General features: G+C 37.6%; 1 protein-coding gene across 2 annotated transcripts in view; it reads right to left on the bottom strand.

The window, feature by feature from the left end:
- Positions 1–19,076, bottom strand: part of MAP3K19 (mitogen-activated protein kinase kinase kinase 19) — a 60,860-nt gene that overhangs the window by 8,721 nt on the left and 33,063 nt on the right. For both annotated transcript variants that reach the window (XM_060625973.3, XM_078451351.2), the window contains exons 7-11: positions 17,950–18,046; positions 9,866–9,944; positions 8,611–8,861; positions 4,742–4,785; positions 284–2,731 (exon numbers count right to left, since the gene is read on the bottom strand). In XM_060625973.3, the coding sequence (XP_060481956.3) occupies positions 284–2,731; positions 4,742–4,785; positions 8,611–8,861; positions 9,866–9,944; positions 17,950–18,046 (2,919 nt within the window). The remainder of the gene's footprint in view (positions 1–283; positions 2,732–4,741; positions 4,786–8,610; positions 8,862–9,865; positions 9,945–17,949; positions 18,047–19,076) is intronic.

Below are 19,076 nucleotides of genomic sequence, written 5' to 3'. Positions count from 1 at the left end.
TACCACCTAGAGCAATACTTTCCCCATAATTACCTCTCTGCTATTTATTAATTGAAAACATCTTCACCGAATAAAATATGAACCTACTTTAAATAAATAGTTTTGCTATATTAATGTACCCAATGTGATTCCATTGCAGTGTTAGGCTAGCTGAACTCCAGAATCAAGGTGGCATAATGAAAACATCTTAGCCTGCAAGTCAAATAAACTGGATTCCAAACTTGCAACCGTCTCTGAGGTCCCTTCCTGCCTCTAATGAATCACTGATTCTAATTATACCAACCTGTATTTTAACACTGGTTGTCTCTCCGCCCAATTCTTGTGTGGTTTGTCCTCTCCTACTGAAGACAAGATTTAGATTTTCAGGATCTGTTTCATTTGCCATTATTTGGCAAGAGGTGTTACCTCTCTCGTCAAGAGCTAATAGTTCTGCAGCTAGACATCCTAATAGTTCATCCGTCAATTCTTCATTCTTTACAGAATCTAGAATTCCTTGCGAAATTGAATTTGCATAATTTAAAGTTTGTCCAAATGTTTGATATGTAATTGATTCATTAACTAAACTATCATGATCCAAAGAATGTGCCCAATGTTGATATGCTTGGGAAGATGCACTCTGTTGTTTCTCTTGGAAAGAGAAACTCAAAAGTCTCTCAGACTTACCTAAAACACTTTCAAACCCTACATCATTAGTTAAAATTTGGTTGGCATCTATTTTAACAAGCGATGCTGTATTCTGCTTTTCTTGCAGTACATGCTTATTGGAATTCTTCTCACTGGGCATTGCCCAACTGTTTTCTGAAAGGACAAATGGGGTCTGGTGATGTAGTTCTTCAAGTTTCTGTAGATCTCTGAGGCTCGTGGCAAGTATTTGATTGTTAGAAATGTCTTCTTCATCAGCAGACTCTTCCATAGAGACTTCTTCAACAGTGGACAAATCTGAAACAGGAATGACTTCATTCTGTTCAGTGGACTCTTCATGAGGCAGAGCCAAGTTCAAGGGCTGAACTTCATTATTAGAAGAAAGAAAGTCATCTCCTGAAGACTTTATCTGCCACTGTGAACCTGAAATATCATCACCATTTTCCATGTCTTGTATGTTGCTACCTACAGCCTTGTAACCCTTTTCTTTAGAAATTAAAATTTTGTTCTTTTGTTTAATGCCAAGTGAAACCTTTACAGGTTTAACATGTGGTCTTTTCTGAGAAAATCTTGTTCTGCTGTTGCTGCTCCTCTCACTGTGTGAAGATCGACATTTATTGGTAATACATCTGCCAGATGGAGCTGAGCATATCTCTCGATAATATTTGTTCTCATGACGTTCAGCCTCTCTCATGTGACAATAAACAGGGGTCCCAAACATTTCATAGATTCCAGGACCATTAGCAGTTGAATTGATTTCTTTGAACATGTCACTATACTTAAGATCTAAGTAATTTAGTCTTGGCTCTGTTGGTTGAGCAGAGAGAGCAACAGAAGACTTTTTTATTCCTGAATTCTTACCGATGCAAGGAAAAGATTGCTTTTTAGGTTTCAGAGCCCGGTAAGTTGATTGCTTCTTTTCTATCTGTGGCATTCTCCTTTGAAACTTGGGTGGTTGCCAAGGTCTGGGGTCAACAAGCCCCAAAGCAGGGAAAACTGGAGTTTTTATACTGGTTTTATGTATGGTAGGCTTAATGGAACCTTCAATGGAAATCATGAAATTCTGGGGTGTCCTATTACTGGTCTTGGTCTTTGAATCCAACTTATTTCTGGGGGTTTTCATCTTATGTCTGTCATTTTCTTGATGTACAAGAATATTGAAGCTATTGTTGCTATGAAGAGTGCCCTTTCTTTTTTGGAGGCTTGGTTTGGCTACTGCTGGTTCCTTGGGAGTTTCATCTCCAGGGAAAGTGATGTGGATAAGAGGCACCATCCCATTCATTTCCGGTTTGGTTGCCTCCGCCATTGACATTTTTATGTTTGTCTCTGTGCGTCTAGGACCTTGCGGAATCTTTTCAGTGGGGCCATCAGGGACTACATTGGACAAACTTTTAAGTACAGTATACTCTTCTAAAATATGATTTGGCTCAACTGCTTCACCTTTATGTACTGAAGTACTTTTTAAATCAGCTTTATCATTTCTAGTCTCTTCATCCTGGCTTAGAATTACTTCTGAATGCTGGGCTTCTTGGAACTTGACTGGCATGTTACATCCAACTTCAAAATCTGTAAACAAGTTTCTGGCTACTGAACCCTCTTTCTTTCCTGATAAAAGATGTTGAGAATTCTCTTCTGCTTTTCTCATTTCACAACCAAGGTAGTCAATATCCACTTCCCTATCTGTAGGAAAACTGCGTTCCTTACAATTCTCAAAGGACAACAAAGATTGTCCTTTTTCAAAGTGAGAGATTGAAATTTTGTCACTTTCTTCTGTTTCCTTGGATTTCCTGTTCTCCATCTCCATATGTTGTCTGTGATGGTTAGCCTTCCAAAAAGAGCACATGTTTCTGGACCAAATAGAGCTATCAGAGCACCTGAGAGTCTGATCCACAAACACCTTAAACGGAGCTTCCTGCTGCTTGTTCAATGGTCTAACCTCATCAGATTGACTTCTGGGCTCTGAGAGCTTAGGTTTGAAAGATACAAAGTTCAGAATATTTTTTTCTCTCTCCTTTTGATCCATGTGATCTTGGGGGGCAGTATGAAGACCAGGTTTCATGGGCAAAAGTGACAATGCTGGCAGAGGGAACTAAAAGGAAAGAGAAAAAGCTAATGAATGCAGAAACATATATGCATGTCATGTTAATTGGTTTAAAGTAATTCAAAGGGATTCTAAGATTCTCTTTTTTTTTTTTTTTTTTAACTTTTTTTTTTTTTTTTTTGAGAGAGACAGAGCACAAGCAGGGGATGGGCAGAGAGAGAGGCACAGAATCTGAAGCAGGCTCCAGGCTCTGAGCTGTCAGCACAGAGCCCGACATGGGGCTTGAACTCACAAACCGTGAGATCATGACCTGAGCCAAAGTCAGTCACTTAACCAACTGAGCCACCCAGGCGCCCCTCTAAGATTCTTTTCAGGGAGGCCTTTAACAAAGTACAAGGCTATCCTAGATATCCCAATTAAAAAAAATAAAACCTCATTCCCAGTATTTTTGGTAAAATTGTACTTCTAAAAACCAAGATTTGGGGGGGCACCTGGCTGACTCAGTCAGTGGAGCATGTGACTCTTGATCTTGGGGTCATGAGTTCAAACCCTACATTGGGTGTAGAGATTACCTAAAAATAAAATCTTTTAAAATTGAATAAATAAAAAATAAAACCCAAGATTATTATAGACATAGATTCATGTTTATGTATTTAAAATAAAGGCTCTACAATGTAAACATTAAAATTTTAAAATTTTAAGATGAGGATTTTATTTCTCTTTTCCTTTCCATAGAAGTGATCTAAGATTTTTTAAAATTCCCACTTAGAACAGCTTAAAATTTGTTACATTTACCTTAACAATGATCACTAGTTTACAGACTAACTCAGATTTTGTATCTGGAACACAACTACTCCATATTGTTTTACTGAATTGTTTTGTTGAGGTGCGGTCATAAACATGCCACACCATACACTTGAAAGTTAGCAACCCTGAATGGTTTTTACTTCGTCCTCCAACTACTTTCAAATTAAGTTGGTTTTTGTTACCATTAACCTCTAGAGGTCAGTGTAATGCAATATATAAAATACAGCTTTATGATCATTAAGCTATAAACTCTAACTTTAAGCTTTTTTTCCATTGTGGCTTTTTCCATGTATACAGATTTGATACCTAATTATATTAGAATATTTATGAGCATGGATCATGAGTGGTAATTGAGAGCTGTCTGTTCAATTTTCATTGTACTGCCACCTGTGTATAAGAGAATAGGAAACTGACACTAGAGATCTAGGCATTAGAAGTAGGTGAGGGGAGCCTTGGTGGCTCAGTCAGTTAAGTATCTGGCTTCGGCTCAGGTCATGATCTCATGGCTTGTGAGTTCGAGCCCTGCATTGGGCTCTGTGCTGACAGCTCAGAGCCTGGAGTCTCTTCAGATTCTGTGTCTTTCTCTCTCTGCCCCTTCCCCGCTCACACTCTGTCTCTCAAAAATAAATAAACATTAAAAAAAAATTTAGAAGTAGGTGAAATGCAGTGTAATCCCCCAGTTTTATTGCCTTGATGATTTTCTTCCATCACTGAAAAATAACTTTGGAAATAAAGACAGATTCTGCCAGTGCTAAAACATCTCCCTAGTAGCAGCCATTATTATTTTTTTAAGACTAATAAACTCTAATAAACTGCTTTTTACAACACTAAGCAGGACCCATGCACTTTCTCAAAGGCTCATAGGATACAGAAGACACAGATAGTCGAGAGGTTCACAGGAATATTTCCAAAAGCTGTACTTACTAATGAGACAATTAGGAAAACCTTTCTACCACTAGGGAAAAAATTTACCTAATTTCTAGACATGCTAAGAGAAGACAAATTAAAATACGTCTAAAAGAGTTACTCACCTCATTATGTAGAGAACAGAAAACACCCCAGGAAAAAAACATAAATGGCAAACTAGCACTCTCCCAGAAGTTATTTGCGACTCTACAAACTATATATAGTTTTCCAAGCTAAGCTGCTGAGGATTTTGGTTCTGAGTTCTTTGATAGAGTTTGTCTCTATCAAAGACAACAAAGTTCTTGGTTTTAATTCTTAAGTCAGAAATGCTAAAACTAATCTTACCTCAATTCTTCGGCTACTATACTTCATATCAAGAGTAGAAAACTCTATAACAAGAAAAATAAAATAATTAGATATTCTTAGTAGTAGAGTGAACACAGCCAGCCTTAAGCCAGAGTTTGGAGATGGAGTGATCGTGATGTTGGTGCTAAGGTCTGAGGAAAAGTCAAAATTAATTTTTTTCTGTTGTAATCCATATGGAGTTGGGCATGGAATGATTACACAAAACTTTAGGCTACTGCCACTGAAGGGGGTTGTTGTTTTATATATAATGTCTTTTTTTTTTAAGTTTAGTTATTTATTTGGGAGAAAGACAGACAGACAGACATGGAGGGGCAGAAAGGGAGGGAGAAAGAATCCCCAGCAGGGGTTCGAATTCACGAACTGTGAGATAGTGACCTGAGCTGACATAAAGAGCCAGAAGCTTAACCGAATGAACCACCTAGGCACCACTATAATGTTTTTATATACAGTTGACCCTTGAACAACACAGATTTGAACTGCATGCATCCACTTACATGTGGATTTTTTTTGATAAATACATTTGTAAGTATTTTATAAGTACTTACTATACTGATAAATAAGTACTGTAAATGTATTTTCATTTTCTTAATAACATTTTCTTTCCTCTAGCTTACTTTATTGTAAGAATACAGTATATGAAACATGTAACATACAAAATATGTGTTACTTGACTGTTTATATTATGGATTAGACTTCTAGTTAACAGTAGTAGTTAAGTTATACATGGATTTTCTACTGCACGGGGTCAGTGTCCCCAATTCCCACATTGGTCAAAGGTCGACTGCAAATGTATATTATATATATAACATTTATGTACACATGTTTATGTTTGTACTTACATTCATATTCATAATTATATTTATGTTTATATTTATTTTTTAAATTTTTTAGTATTTATTTATTTTGGAGCAAGACAGAGTGCAAGCTGGGGGCAGGGGAGCAGAAAGAGGGAGACACAGAATCTGAAGCACACCGCAAATCCCCACAGGGCAACACAATGGGCACCAGATGTTTACCTGTGGGGAACCACCACAGGAGCGAACCCTGAAATTATGAGACTCAGAAATTATACCAAATGATTGGCACTCCAACCTATCCCTCTTTCCCAAGAAAGAGACCTTTACTATGAAATGTAAGCAAATATTTCCTGGAGAGAGGGGAAATGTGTCTCTGGGTTTTATAACTCTAGAATGTAAGCGAACAGCTCCTGAGGAAATAAATGTCTGAATCTCTCTGGAACAATAAACAAACTCTAATTTCTAAGACATAGTTATCACTCAATCATCTTTTAACCTAGTTTCCTAGCGCTTTTTGGTCATAAAGCTTGGACTATGCAGACATGTTAAAAATTCATGTATAATTGTCTCCCAACAGTTGTTTGAGCTCAAACATGGAGTAGATCATAGATGGGATATACTAGGTAGTGTAAAACCTAGTTGTCCTCTTACCAAAAACCCCACCCACCACCACAGCTTGAAGTTGAAGCCAAAAGCTCCCATGTGTCCAGCATCAAAGCAGATCACATAAATGGATGAAGTGGGGCAGACAGACAGTAGTGAGCTGAAGTTGTCCGCCCCAACAAAAGAGACATCCATTATTACCCAGTCCCAGGTGATGTTGTCCATTCCAGATGGATAATCTAATACTGCTAGATTCTCTAATTGTCAAGAGAAACCAGAGAGCTGCAGACTTTATGTGAAATTTCCCTCCCACCCCTTTTTTAAGTGCTGTGAAAGCCAAACAAAATATATCACAGGTCCATTCTAGCCATAGGCTGCCATTTTGAAATTTGACTTTGAAACAGACCTCTCTAAGATGTAGCACAGGTAAAGAAGATATTCACAGATGAAAAATGGTAACTAAGAAGAGGATACCAATAGGAGGGGTTCAAGCGTTCCCCTTAGCCACAGCTACCAAAGGCACCTCCCCCCAATTCTTTATGCATTTAATCAACAAATAGTAATTGAGTGCCTAATGAGTGACTGATACTGTCCAGAAGATGGCAATATGGTTGTGAACAACAAAGACAAAATCTTTGCACTCTAGGAGGTCATATTCTAGAGGCTGAGGTTTCCCTGTTGAAAAGATGCCACAAGTTAATACCAGAAATTCAAATGAATGGGCGCCTGGGTGGCTCAGTCAGTTAAGCATCCAGCTTCAGCTCAGGTTGTGATCTCACGGTTTGTCAGTTCAAGCCCACATTGACAACGCAGAGCCTGCTTGGGATTCTCTCTCCCTCTCTCTCCGCCCCTCCCCACTCGTGCTTTTTCTCTCTCAAACTAAATAAACTTGATAAAAGAAGAAATACAACTGAGTATAATGTATAATTGTGTGCATATGTATAAACTGATTTAAAAAAGAAAAAAACCTTTCAAGTATTATAAATATTTGGATAAATATTTATATTGTTGGTAAGAAATGACATGAGGTAGAAAGAAACGCAAACATTTCTGGTGAGAATGTAGAAGTGAGGTCTGGCTTACAGGTAATTTGGCAATATATGTTGAAAGCCTTTTACAATGTGTATGAAATTCCAGTTAAAAGATCAAATGTACCAGTTTTTCTCCATTTCATAAACCTCACTAAAATGATAGTAAAGGAAAGTAAAAAGGAGTAAATTAAAAAGGAAATTAAAAGCTCAGAGGATAAGACAAGAGATGAGCAAAGTCAAAATATTTTGGACAGTGAAAATTTTACGGATGAATAATAATTGATTAGTTGTCAGCTTTCTCTGTTCTGCTCAGTGCCTGCAGGGGGAGAACTCAACAAGAAGTAAGAACTCCAGAAAGGAGCAGGAATTGACAATACCAGGTACCTCTGAAGGTAAGGATGAAGGTAAGACTGGAACAAGGGGTTGCTTGTGAATCTGTGGAAGAAGTAGTTTCGCCATTCCCTGTCCTGCCCCATGAATCAGGAGTTGCTCTTCTCCATTCCTGGCAACTGGCTGGAAGTTTACTTTCCAGAGAGTTTGGAACAAAGATGCTAAGTAGTTAGGTATAGCTGAGAGTAGCAACAGGGTGCTGGAGTGACAATAAAAGGATGAATGGGAAGTCTGCACATTGATAGGTGAGTCCCAGCCTTTCAACCCACAGTCAGGGGCTTGGGTTATCCCTGTCTAGGGAAAACTGGCCAAGAGAAAAATCTGTCTGTGCACACTGACACTTGGGGACTCCCTCACTCCACCATCTAGGTCTCTCTATGCAATTTACCTGGAGCCCACAGCACTTTTCAGTACTGCCAAGAAACACAAATAGATAGCCATGGAACAGTGGATATGTGAGAAAAGTCTCTAATGTGAAAATACAGAGAACAAAAAAAAATGGAAAGAAAAGAGTTCAGAAAAAAAAAGAGACGACGAAAAACTATCATTAATATACTTCATGTGCCTTTTCTCAGGAAGCTACTGGAACTGCACCAAACTAAATACCCTACCCATACAGTTTCTCTGCTGTGCGATCTCTCTTATTGCAATAAGCCAAAAAATGCAACTTGTTGGATTACAGGTTTGTCCCCAGAGGCTTAGACCAATTGGTTTAGGACAGTAGTAAGCAAATATCAAAGACAGCATTGCCCTAAGAGGAATGTGCTAGCTAGTAAACAAGTCTTGGGCTAGAGAGAGTGGCCAACTCAAATCCTGGAGGAAAGCATCCTCCGTGTAAGGCCCCAAGATTCCCAGAGGTAAACATCAACCAAATGGGAGTTTGTGGTAAAGATTTTTCAAACACTGAAGAAAAAGAAAGATGATAGATAGATAGATAGATAGATAGATAGATAGATAGATATAGATAGATAGATAGATAATTTATCGACAAAAGGATAGAGAAATCACTCTAATTAAATGAACTCACCTTCAGATTTTCTTTGCTGCTCCTTCGGAAAGTGAGGAACATCTTCTCTGGCTACAGATGTGGAGATGTTTGGTTCTAAGCAAGGTCTTGGCAACAAAAAGCCCACATTTGCATCACAGAGCTCCTTGGAACTTTCCTCCTTCTTCTGACCCATGGTCAGAGTCTTTGTCCGGAAGTCCACCATGTGAATTTCATTTGGAAGAGAAACAGAATGTGCTTGTGCCCTTTCTTGAATCACTGGGGTTATCTGACTAGAAGGGAGGAGAACATGGTTTCATTCAAAATTCATTACCTGTATCTTCTGGATCTCCACTTCTCAGTCTAGACTGAGATCACCAGAAAGCTCAGAGAACTATTTCCACATGATGCTGCTGGGTGGAAGAGCTGTATTCTTCAAAGGACAAGACCTCTCCACCCTCCTATTCACTCCCCACCTCGTCTGCCTTCTGCACTCTACACTTTAGTTTCCCCAGCCCCTATTTCCTTAGAGAAATCAGGTGGGCAAAGTGCAGGCATAGATGATGCACTCTTTTACTTCTCCAAATGCTTTAACCAGCTCAGTACTTCTCAAACTATCTTTGGTAAAGGACCAGTTTTAAAATTTTCCAGTCCATTGTGGAATGAAACTGTTATAAAACTTCTGTAATAAAAGTGAATTACTATAAGAATAAATCAAAAATAAAAAACATAAAAATAAGCCCCAAGTTTTTCATTATCAGATCAGTAAATCTAAGATTACTTTGTCAAACTGTAATACAACTCTTTAAATGTTTACATTTTCAAGTTCTATCCTGACTTCATCATGGACTGGTAACAGAAGGACCGCAGAATCACATTTTAAGTGGCACTGCCTCAGGGTCAGCAAACTATGACCCCTGGGCAAAATCTTTTTTTTTTTTTTTAATGAAATTTATTGTCAAATTGGTTTCCATATAACCCCCAGTGTTCATCCCAACAGGTGCCCAAAATCTAGTCTTCAGTCTGTCTTTGTAGTTTTATTGGACCATACTCCTTTGTTTTCATATTGTCCATGATGACATTCAAGCTACAATCAGAGGGTTGCCTCATTGCAACAGAAACAATATGGTCCACAAAACCTAAAACTGGTATTATCTGGCTCCTGCCACAATAATATTTATTACAACCTCTGCCTGAGAGTGTTTTTTGGGAGGTGAATTACTAAAAATGTAGGTTATCACACAAGTATCACTTCATACTTAAATTTCAATCTAACCTTTCAAAGTATATTCCTTACTTGTTTTCTTGTAAATCTTCTCGGCTTATTTCTTGGGGATAACTGACATCTCTTGGAAAAGTAACAATAATCTCAAAACCTATAGAAACACATGACAATAATAAAAAAGAAGAAAGTAATGAATTCCAGTGGCAACTCGGAACTGAGTATTTTATTCCTGGTTAGTTAGCTAATCTATTTTTAATAATTACAGAATGTGGAATAGAATAGAGAGCCCATAAATAACCCACAATTATACAGTCAACTAATCTATGACAAAGGAGGCAAGAATATGCAATGGGAAAAAGACAGTCTCTTCAACTGGGATGTGTTGGGAAAACTGGACAGCTACATGCAAAAGAATGAAACTGGATCACTTTCTTACACCATACACAAAAATGAGCTCAACATGGATTAAGGACCTAAATGTGAAACCTGAAAACATAAAAATCCTAGAAGAGAGCACAGGCAGTAATTTCTCTGACATCAGCTGTAGCAACATTTTTCTACATGTCTCCTGAGGCAAAGGAAACAAAAACAAACTATTGAGACTGCACCAAAACAAAAAGCTTCTGACAAGCAAAGAAAACAACAAAACTAAAAGACAAGCTAGAGAATAGGCGAAGATATTTGCAAATGACATATCTGATAAAAGGTTAATATCCAAAATATATAAAGAACTTATAAAACTCAACATCTAAAAGCAAATAATCCAATTAAAAAATGACAGAAGAGTTGGGGCGCCTGGGTGGCTCAGTCGGTTAAGCATCCGACTTTGGCTCAGGTCATGATCTCACGGTTCGTCAGTTCAAGCCCCGCGTCAGGCTCTGTGCTGATGGCTCAGAGACTGGACCCTGTTTCAGATTCTGTGTCTCCCTCTCTCTCTGACCCTCCCCCGTTCATGCTCTGTCTCTCTCTGTCTCAAAAATAAATAAACGTTAAAAAAAATTTAAAAAAAAAAAGAATTGACATTAAAAAAAAAAATGACAGAAGACATGAGTAGACATTTCTCCAAAGAAGAAATACAAATGGCTAACAGACACATGAAGAGATGCTCAACCTCACTGATCATGAGGCAAAGGCAAATCAAAACCACAATGAGATATCACCTCACACCCGTCACAATGGTTACAAGCCAAAAACCCACGGAACAACAAGTGTTAGGGAGGATGTGAAGGGAATGAACCCTCCTGCACTGTTGGTGGGAATGCAAAGTGGTTCAGCCTCTGTGAAAAACAGTACAGAGGTTCCTCAAAAAATTAAAAATAGAACTACCCTACAATCCAATAATCACACTACTGCATATTTACCCAAAGACTACAAAAACACTAATTCAAAAAAACATATGCACCCCTATGTTTATTGCAGCATTATTTATCATAGCCAAATTATGGAAGCAACCTATGTGTCCATTGATAGATGAATGGATAAAGAAGATGTGGTATATATACACAATGAAACTCGGCCATAAAAAAGAATGACATCTTCCCATTTGCAACAACATGGATGAATCTAGAGAGAATAATGCAAAGTGAGTCTGAGAAAGACAAATACCATATGATTTCACTCACATGTGGAATTTAAGGGAAAAAAATGAACAAAGGGAAAAAGACACAAACCAAAAAAACAGACTTTTAACTATAGTTATTCAAACTGATGGTTACCAGAGGGGGTGGGGTGGGGAGGGTGAGTGAAATAGATGATCAGGATTAAGAGTACACTCATCATGATAAACACTGAGTAATATATAGAATTGTTGAATCACTATATTGTATACCTGAAACTAAAAAATAATAATAACAATAAAAATAATTACAGATTGGTATCAGGGTAATGCTGGCCTCACAGAATGAATTTAAAAGTTTTCCTTCCTTTTCCATTTTTTAGAATAGTTTGAGAAGAACAGGTATTAACTCTTCTTTAAATGTTTGACAGAATTCAAACCTATGAAGCCATCTGGTCCTACTCTGATTTGTTGGGAGTTTTTGATTACTGATTCAATTTTGTTGCTGGTTACAAGTCTGTTCAAGTTTTCTATTTCTTCCTGCTTCAGTTTTTGGAGGTTATATGTTTCTAGGAATGTATCCATTTCTTCCAGGTGTCCAATTTGTTGGCATATAGTTTTTCATAATATTCTCTTGTAACCGTTTGTATTTCTGTGGTGTTTGTTTTATTTCTCCTCTCTCATTTGTGCTTCTTTTTTGGGGTCCTTTCCCTTTTCTGTTTGATAAGTCTGGCTAGAGGTTTATCAATTTTATTGATATCCTCAAAGAACCAGCTCCTGGTTTCACTGAAAATACTAATTCAAGGGTATACATGCACCCCGATGTTTATAGCAACATTATCTACAATAGCTGAATTATGGAAACAGATCGAGTGTCCATCAACTGATGAATGGATAAAGAAGATGTGGGGTATAAATTACTAAAATGTATTGTAACTTTACAAATTAAGAATAATTTTTAGGCCATTAACTAGTCTTAGGGGAATGTTATTGGAATTGAATCAATGTGCTATAAAATGCAAGTAGCAATGTCAGAGACTTAAGACTGATGACTCAAAAAAAGTACAATATATGTTCTGTCAATGCCTTTTTGTTTAACCGTTTTGTCTAACTATTTTATTTTAAATACTATATTCTGTGGATACAAGGCAGACACATTAATCAGGTGACATTGCTTTATTCGGCTCTGTAGATGTTGATCAGTAATTAATTTCTGTTGTGAAGAATTTGTTAACAAATCCTGAATTTTTATGTCTGATAGAGAAAAATAAACACTGACCATATTTTTATACTTAAAAAAAAGATGTGGTATTTATATGTATACAATGGAATATTAGCCATAAAAAATGAAATCTAGGGGCACCTGGATGGCTTGGTTGGGTGTCTGACTTCGGCTCAGGTTATGATACCATGGTCTGTGGGTTTGAGCCCCACATCAAGCTCTGTGCTGACAGCTTGGAGCCTGGAGCCTACTTCAGATTCTGTGTCTCCCTCTCTCTCTGCCCCTCCCCTGCTTTTGTGCATGCTCTCTCTCTCAAAAATAAATAAACATTAAAAAATTTTTAATTAAAAAAAATGAAATCGTGCCATTTGCGATGACATGGATGGGTCTAGAGAGAATAATGTTAAATGAATCAGAGAAAGACAAATACTATATGATTTCACTCATATGTGGAACTTAATAAACAAAACAAATGAACAAAGGGAAAAAAAGAGAGAGAGAGGAAAACCAAGAAACAGACTCTTAAGTATAGAGAACAAACTGATGGTTACCAGAGGGAAGGTGGGTAGAAGGATGGGTGAAATAGGTGAAAGGGATTAAGAGCACACTTATCATGATGAGCATTGAGTAATGTATAGAATTTGAATCACTATATTGCACACCTGGAACTAATATTATTTGTATGTTAACTAACTGGACTTTAAGTAAAAACTTTAAAAAATCACAGGGACATTAACCAGGGACTGAGTTTCAGCCATCTTTATATTTTTCCTATCTAGCATATGACGGGTCCTGAATCAATGCTTGCTTAAAGAGCAAAAAAAAATATGTAACAAAACTTTCCAGATATAAAATAAAGTTTTATGGTGAGCAATGTTTTCTCCTTGGATGGAGAAAACAGGCCCTCCTGTAAAGTGTAACTAATGACACCTACTTCACAGGACCATTGTGAGATTTAAATGAAATCATTTATGTTGCCCCATGGGAACTTGCTCGTTATATGAATTTTGGTCAACTCCTTTCTGATTCCATGGAATGATTCCCACTATAACCCTTAAGCCAGACGGTTCCAGCTTGTAGCATCAATGCTTGCTTATAATATAACATATTAAATTTACATTTAAAAAAACTAGTGGGAACCATGCCACTTTTAAGATTTGTTCATCTATTCATGTTTTTCCATTCAACAAACTTTTATTAAGTATATGCCAAACCCAACTCTTTGTGCTGAAGATACAGAAATAAACAAGGTGCTACTGTGACCTTAGTAAAGACAATAAATAAGAAAGCAAAGAGCATTTCAATGTAAACATTGTGATAGAAGTGTACAAATGGTGTTATGGGAACACAGAGGTGTATGCTTTCCAAACAACCCAGTGCTTGTCCCAGTGTTCAGTCCTGTCTATGTATTTCTGAAGGCCATTTAGGGCATCTCCCTATGTCTAGGGGGGTTATGGTTTTAAATAGCCCCACTGATGGTATGCTAGGGAAGAAGTAGAGCAGAGAAGATAAAAGGGTATGAATCAGACAGAGCTGGATCTACATCCCTCCTCTGCTTTTTATGGGTGATCTTGGGAAAGTTACTAAATAATCTAGCTTTGGTTTTCTTGATGTTTTTCAAATATGACAACATGATCGGATGTTCTCTGCTATTATAAAATAGCAGGGATCACATCTCCAAAAATGAGGTTTCCTTGGAATGGCCAATATATTTTTAAAATTTTTTCAAAGATGCTACCACCACGCTATTCACCAACACAAAATAAGATGTTTGGAATTACAGAGCTGGAAAGAACTTAGAGATCATCTGATCCAAGCCCTTCATTTTATAGACAAAGAAACTGATAACCATGAAGTTGTGTGACACCATCAAGGCTGCTCTCATACTTGAAAGGAAGATGGATGTCTTTTATAATATTTTTGTAGCCATCTTCAAGTGCAAAATCCTAGCTGACATGTTAAAGTAAGAAAAACATACAGCATACATTCCTAATCACTAAACTGTCAGTGAAAAGAATAGTCTATACAAAGGCTAGCTGCAGTTAGTACTTTGCTGTGAAAGTTGGAAAACTGTGTGCAGCATATTCATGTGAACACATTCTTAAAAATGACTCTACTTTTACAATTATTGAGAACTAATAAACCTAGAATGTTTTTAAGCAAATTTAATGTGTTCAATAGTTTGTTAATTGGTTGATTTCTTTTTCAAACCAAGGAACAAAAGATACAATAAGTAAGTATAAGAAATACCTGCCCTTGCGGAAATTGTTCAAAGTTAATGGCCCCATCCTAGGGGTGCCTGGGTGTCTCAGTCAGTTGAGCATCCAACTCTTGATTTTGGCTCAGGTCATGATCTCACGGTCGTGGGATCAAGCCCTGTGTTAGGCTCTGAAGTGAGCATGGAGCCTTCTTAAGACTCTTTCTCTCTCTCTGTCCCTCTTCCCTGGTCATGCTCTCTCCTTCTAAAATTTAAAAAAAAAATTAAAAAAAAAAAAGCTAATGGCCTCATCCTAATCGTTGGGTCATAAATGGAGGGCAAAAAGGTTATAGAATGTATGGACTCTGAAATCGACTGGGAACATACAAATGTTCTCCATTTTGTCTCTTCATTGAGCATGAATGGTCATGGGAGCCTCTGAACCTACCAGGTTCCAGAACCACCAGGAAAGATGATGCATTGTCACATGTAAAAATAAAACACTTGTTCTTGAGTGCATCTTTCCACATAAGAAGAGGTAAAGTAACCCCATCAGAAAATGTTACAGTAGAAAGAAACTAAGAGGCAGCATTTAAATTAGCCAGAAACAATTTCACAGAAGAGGTGAAAATGATATTCAAAGTGGGAAAATGACCATTAATTTGTTAATGTTAAGCCATTATTAAAATGAAAACTGAAAATTGTCCCAGTCTAATTCATTCAATGAAGAAAAATTATTGCCTCCAGAAGAGTCTTACTCTCCTGTGTTTTCTGCTTGTTGTGTTTAAAATATTTTTAAATACCCTCTCCACATTTTTATAATTTCCTAAATAGTGACTCTCGACACAGGTTTTTTAAACATTTATTTATTTTTGAGAGCGAGACAGAGACAGAGCATGAGTAGGGGAGGGGCAGAAAGAGAGGGAGACACAGATTCCGAAGCAGGCTCCAGGCTCTAAGCTGTCAGCACAAAGCTCAATGTCAGGCTCAACCCCATGAACTGCGAGATCATGACGTGAGCCGAAGTTGGCGCTTAACTGACTAAACCACCCAGGCCCTCCTCTATTATCTTTTAAAACCTTCTTCATTGCTAACTCAACCAGAGTAAATTCTGTTATCTGCAGTTAAGAATCCTGATGGATATGCACTGCGTTAAAAAATTCTTTTAAGCCCAGTAATTTTAGTATATAGGTTCTTATCCATTTATGAAAAGAGTAACTTTACATGCTCAATGCAGTCTACAACATTTGCATCTGATCATCGTTCTAGGAAAACACTGAGTGAGGAGTGCTAGAAGATTTTTATACTAAGGAAAAGGATGAAGGATTTTTAGGGGGCCATAAATTGTATTTTACAAATTATCATCTATAAAAGCCTATAATTAAGCCAATGCGTACAGCAGGAATACTTAGTTGTTAAAGTCCGTGGGTGTGATCCAAACATTATATATATCTTATTGATGCTCCCTTTTGAATAGAATACAGTGAACAGAGATAAATTAAACAAATGTGTATGTCTGCAACAGAATAGATACTCATATGGCATATAGATAAAGTTTTTATAAAGTGTGCAAGCATTTAAACATTAACAACTTCAAGTACGTTAGAAACATGTAAATGGGGTTTAAAGAGATTTATTGATACTTAAGATGAATACAGTGCACAATAATGCCCCAGATGTTTTTATTTCACACTTGTGACTTAAGAATAACTAATAAAGACTACGAACTATGAGAAGAAAATTAAACAGACACATAATTGTTTCTTTCCAGTTTGTATCCCAAGTTATTAAAGCTCAAATTTTAGGCAAGAGCTTAGTGGAGATGCTACATAAATGCTATGGCTCCTATACGAAAACCTTCAATTATAAAACATTATAAATCATGTGAAAAGAATTAACAGCAAGTCATCTCCAAACTGAGTAGAATAAAGAAATTATTTAACCTCTTGGAAGGTGCTTCGGACACAACTGTTCCTAGAACTCTGCTCTGAAATGTTTGAAAGTCAAAGTCAGACCAGGAGGAGTGTTTGGAAGGAGGCCAGGATTTTTAAATTTTAATTAGATGTTTCAGGTTTCGTGGTGTTAATTATTTCAAATGTTACTAAATTATTCTCTGCTCTCGGCCTGGAGAAAGGAGATTCCAAGTGAGTTTGAGAGAGGCAGGAACTCCCCAGGAGAGGGCAGCATCACATAAGGCGACAAAGGAGACAGTGGCTCGGACAGCAAAGCAGTGTTCGGGGAGGTTGACGGGGTTGCGGAAGAAAAGACATCCGAGAGGACAACCTCCCAGGGTTTAGAAATGGAAGTCAGAAAACTGCCAGAGAGAAATTGGAACAGTGCTAATAAACATTTAATTTATGAAGTTTAGGGACGCCTGGGTGGCTCAGTCGGTTAAGCATCCAACTTTGGCTCAGGTCATGATCTTGCAGTTTGTAGCAGCTCAGAGCCTGGAGCCTGCTTCAGATTCTGTGTCTCCCTCTCTTTCTGACACTCCCCACTCACGGTCTCTCTATCTCTCTCTCAAAAACAAATATTTTAAACAATTTTTTTAAATGAATAAAAAGTTTATAGGTGAGTAGATGACAGATCATTGTGATTGCTGTCGAGACTATTTTCTGAGGGGAGAATCTGCAAATACCTTGTGGTCTGTTAAATGCAAAGGCTCTTAAGGATATGAGAGGATAACATATTTGGAATGGGTGTTGTTCTGGAAAAATTCCAGGCTTATATACTCATAGAATAAAGGACTGAGACTTGGGGCTTTAGTGCCTTGTTCAGTCTCCCATCGTTCCCCGAAGAGAGGAGCTTTGGGATAACAGCTGATGGAGAAATGCTTGATTCTGGAAGAGAACAGACCCCTGGAGCTGATAGAAGATTCTGAGAGGCAATAAACGGAGGGAAAGATGTTGTCAGAGAAAAAGGAAAGAGGCAGAGAATGGCTGGCTGAGCTGGAGCAGGGTGGAATCAAGAGAGACACATAAGAGAGATAGCCATTTGGGCCAGCAAGTTGCCAAGACGTGCTGATTGAGATAAGAACCAAAGGATAGGATGATGAGTGGGTCCTCTTTCCCTTGTGCTGTTTTCAAGGTTCTGCACCAAGCACTACTGAAATTGGGGTGGTGGCAGGAATCCAAATAATCAATGTTAACTTTGTGAACGCATCAAGGACAGAAGCCAGATACCTTCTGTCCTGGGTTGCCAATCTTGTCCATCACCACTTGGATCCTCTCCTTCACTAAGCAATATGGAATGACTGCAATCCTCGTCTTGGTCAAACTCCTGCAGTATCAGGAAAGAGTAACTCAGTTATTCAACATACTACTTTGTTGACAAAGTGAATATCGATTTTTCTAAGCTAAAGTTTCATACCATGGATTCCTTTTAAATTAGAGGAAGTATTTAGAACTAAAATAATGGGAAAAGTATCTGCTCCTGGAGCACCAGGCTCAGAGAGACGTGGACATGATTAATTGTATAACTGAAAATGAAGATCAAAGCTAAAACCACATAGACACATAGAAATTCAGTATTTTACACTTTTTTATCATGTCAGTGTCCAGGCTGCTAAGCTGCCACAAATTCCATCTGGGTGGGTAACTGGAGAGAATCCTTTGGCCACAGCAGTGAAAAACCCCAAATGAACGTGGTCTTTTCCATAATGCCTCCCTGGGGCATCATTCACAATTGGTGAGGATGGAAATCCCTGCCCCATATGGAAGCTACAGGTGTAACTCTGGACTGAAAGGAGGCAGTAAGGCTTATTAAAGTTTTCACTATGACATCTTTCTGATCTAATTATGACACATAACCTCTCAAGGAAGGAAAAACTTCCTTTTTATCCTCTAGAAAATAATCATTATGCTTAAAAAACATGGTAGAAAACCAACCTGATTTATGAAAAGTACTGCTCTCTAAATAAGTGTTTTCTTATTAGAATTTATTGTTGTTGACAGGTTCCTTCATTAGAAGTTGTTGCCGCTGGTGATTTTGCCCTATTTAATGTATCAAACAGCGACAGATGCAAATAGTAGTTAAAATACCCCATCATAACCCAGAAGTTACAATTAGCTCTCTGGTTTCTATGATCTGTTATCTATTACCACTATTTAAGAGAACTGTTGGATAAAGTCTTTGCCCTAGGCTCAGATGCCTGTCACACAGGTGGGAAGTCTATCATTCTGATATTTCGTTCATTCATTCCCAATCAAGCTTGGGAAGTTTTCCACTTTGTTCATTTTAATTATCACAGAAAACAATCAAAATAAAATCCTTTATTTACGCTGCCATTAAAATATTTTAGGTATTCAGG

The sequence above is a fragment of the Panthera onca genome, chromosome C1 (assembly GCF_046562875.1).
Source record: "Panthera onca isolate mPanOnc1 chromosome C1, mPanOnc1 haplotype 2, whole genome shotgun sequence".
NCBI lineage: Eukaryota > Metazoa > Chordata > Mammalia > Carnivora > Felidae > Panthera > Panthera onca.
The sequence above is the reverse complement of the archived record's forward strand: the minus strand, read 5'-3'. Positions and strand labels throughout refer to the sequence as shown.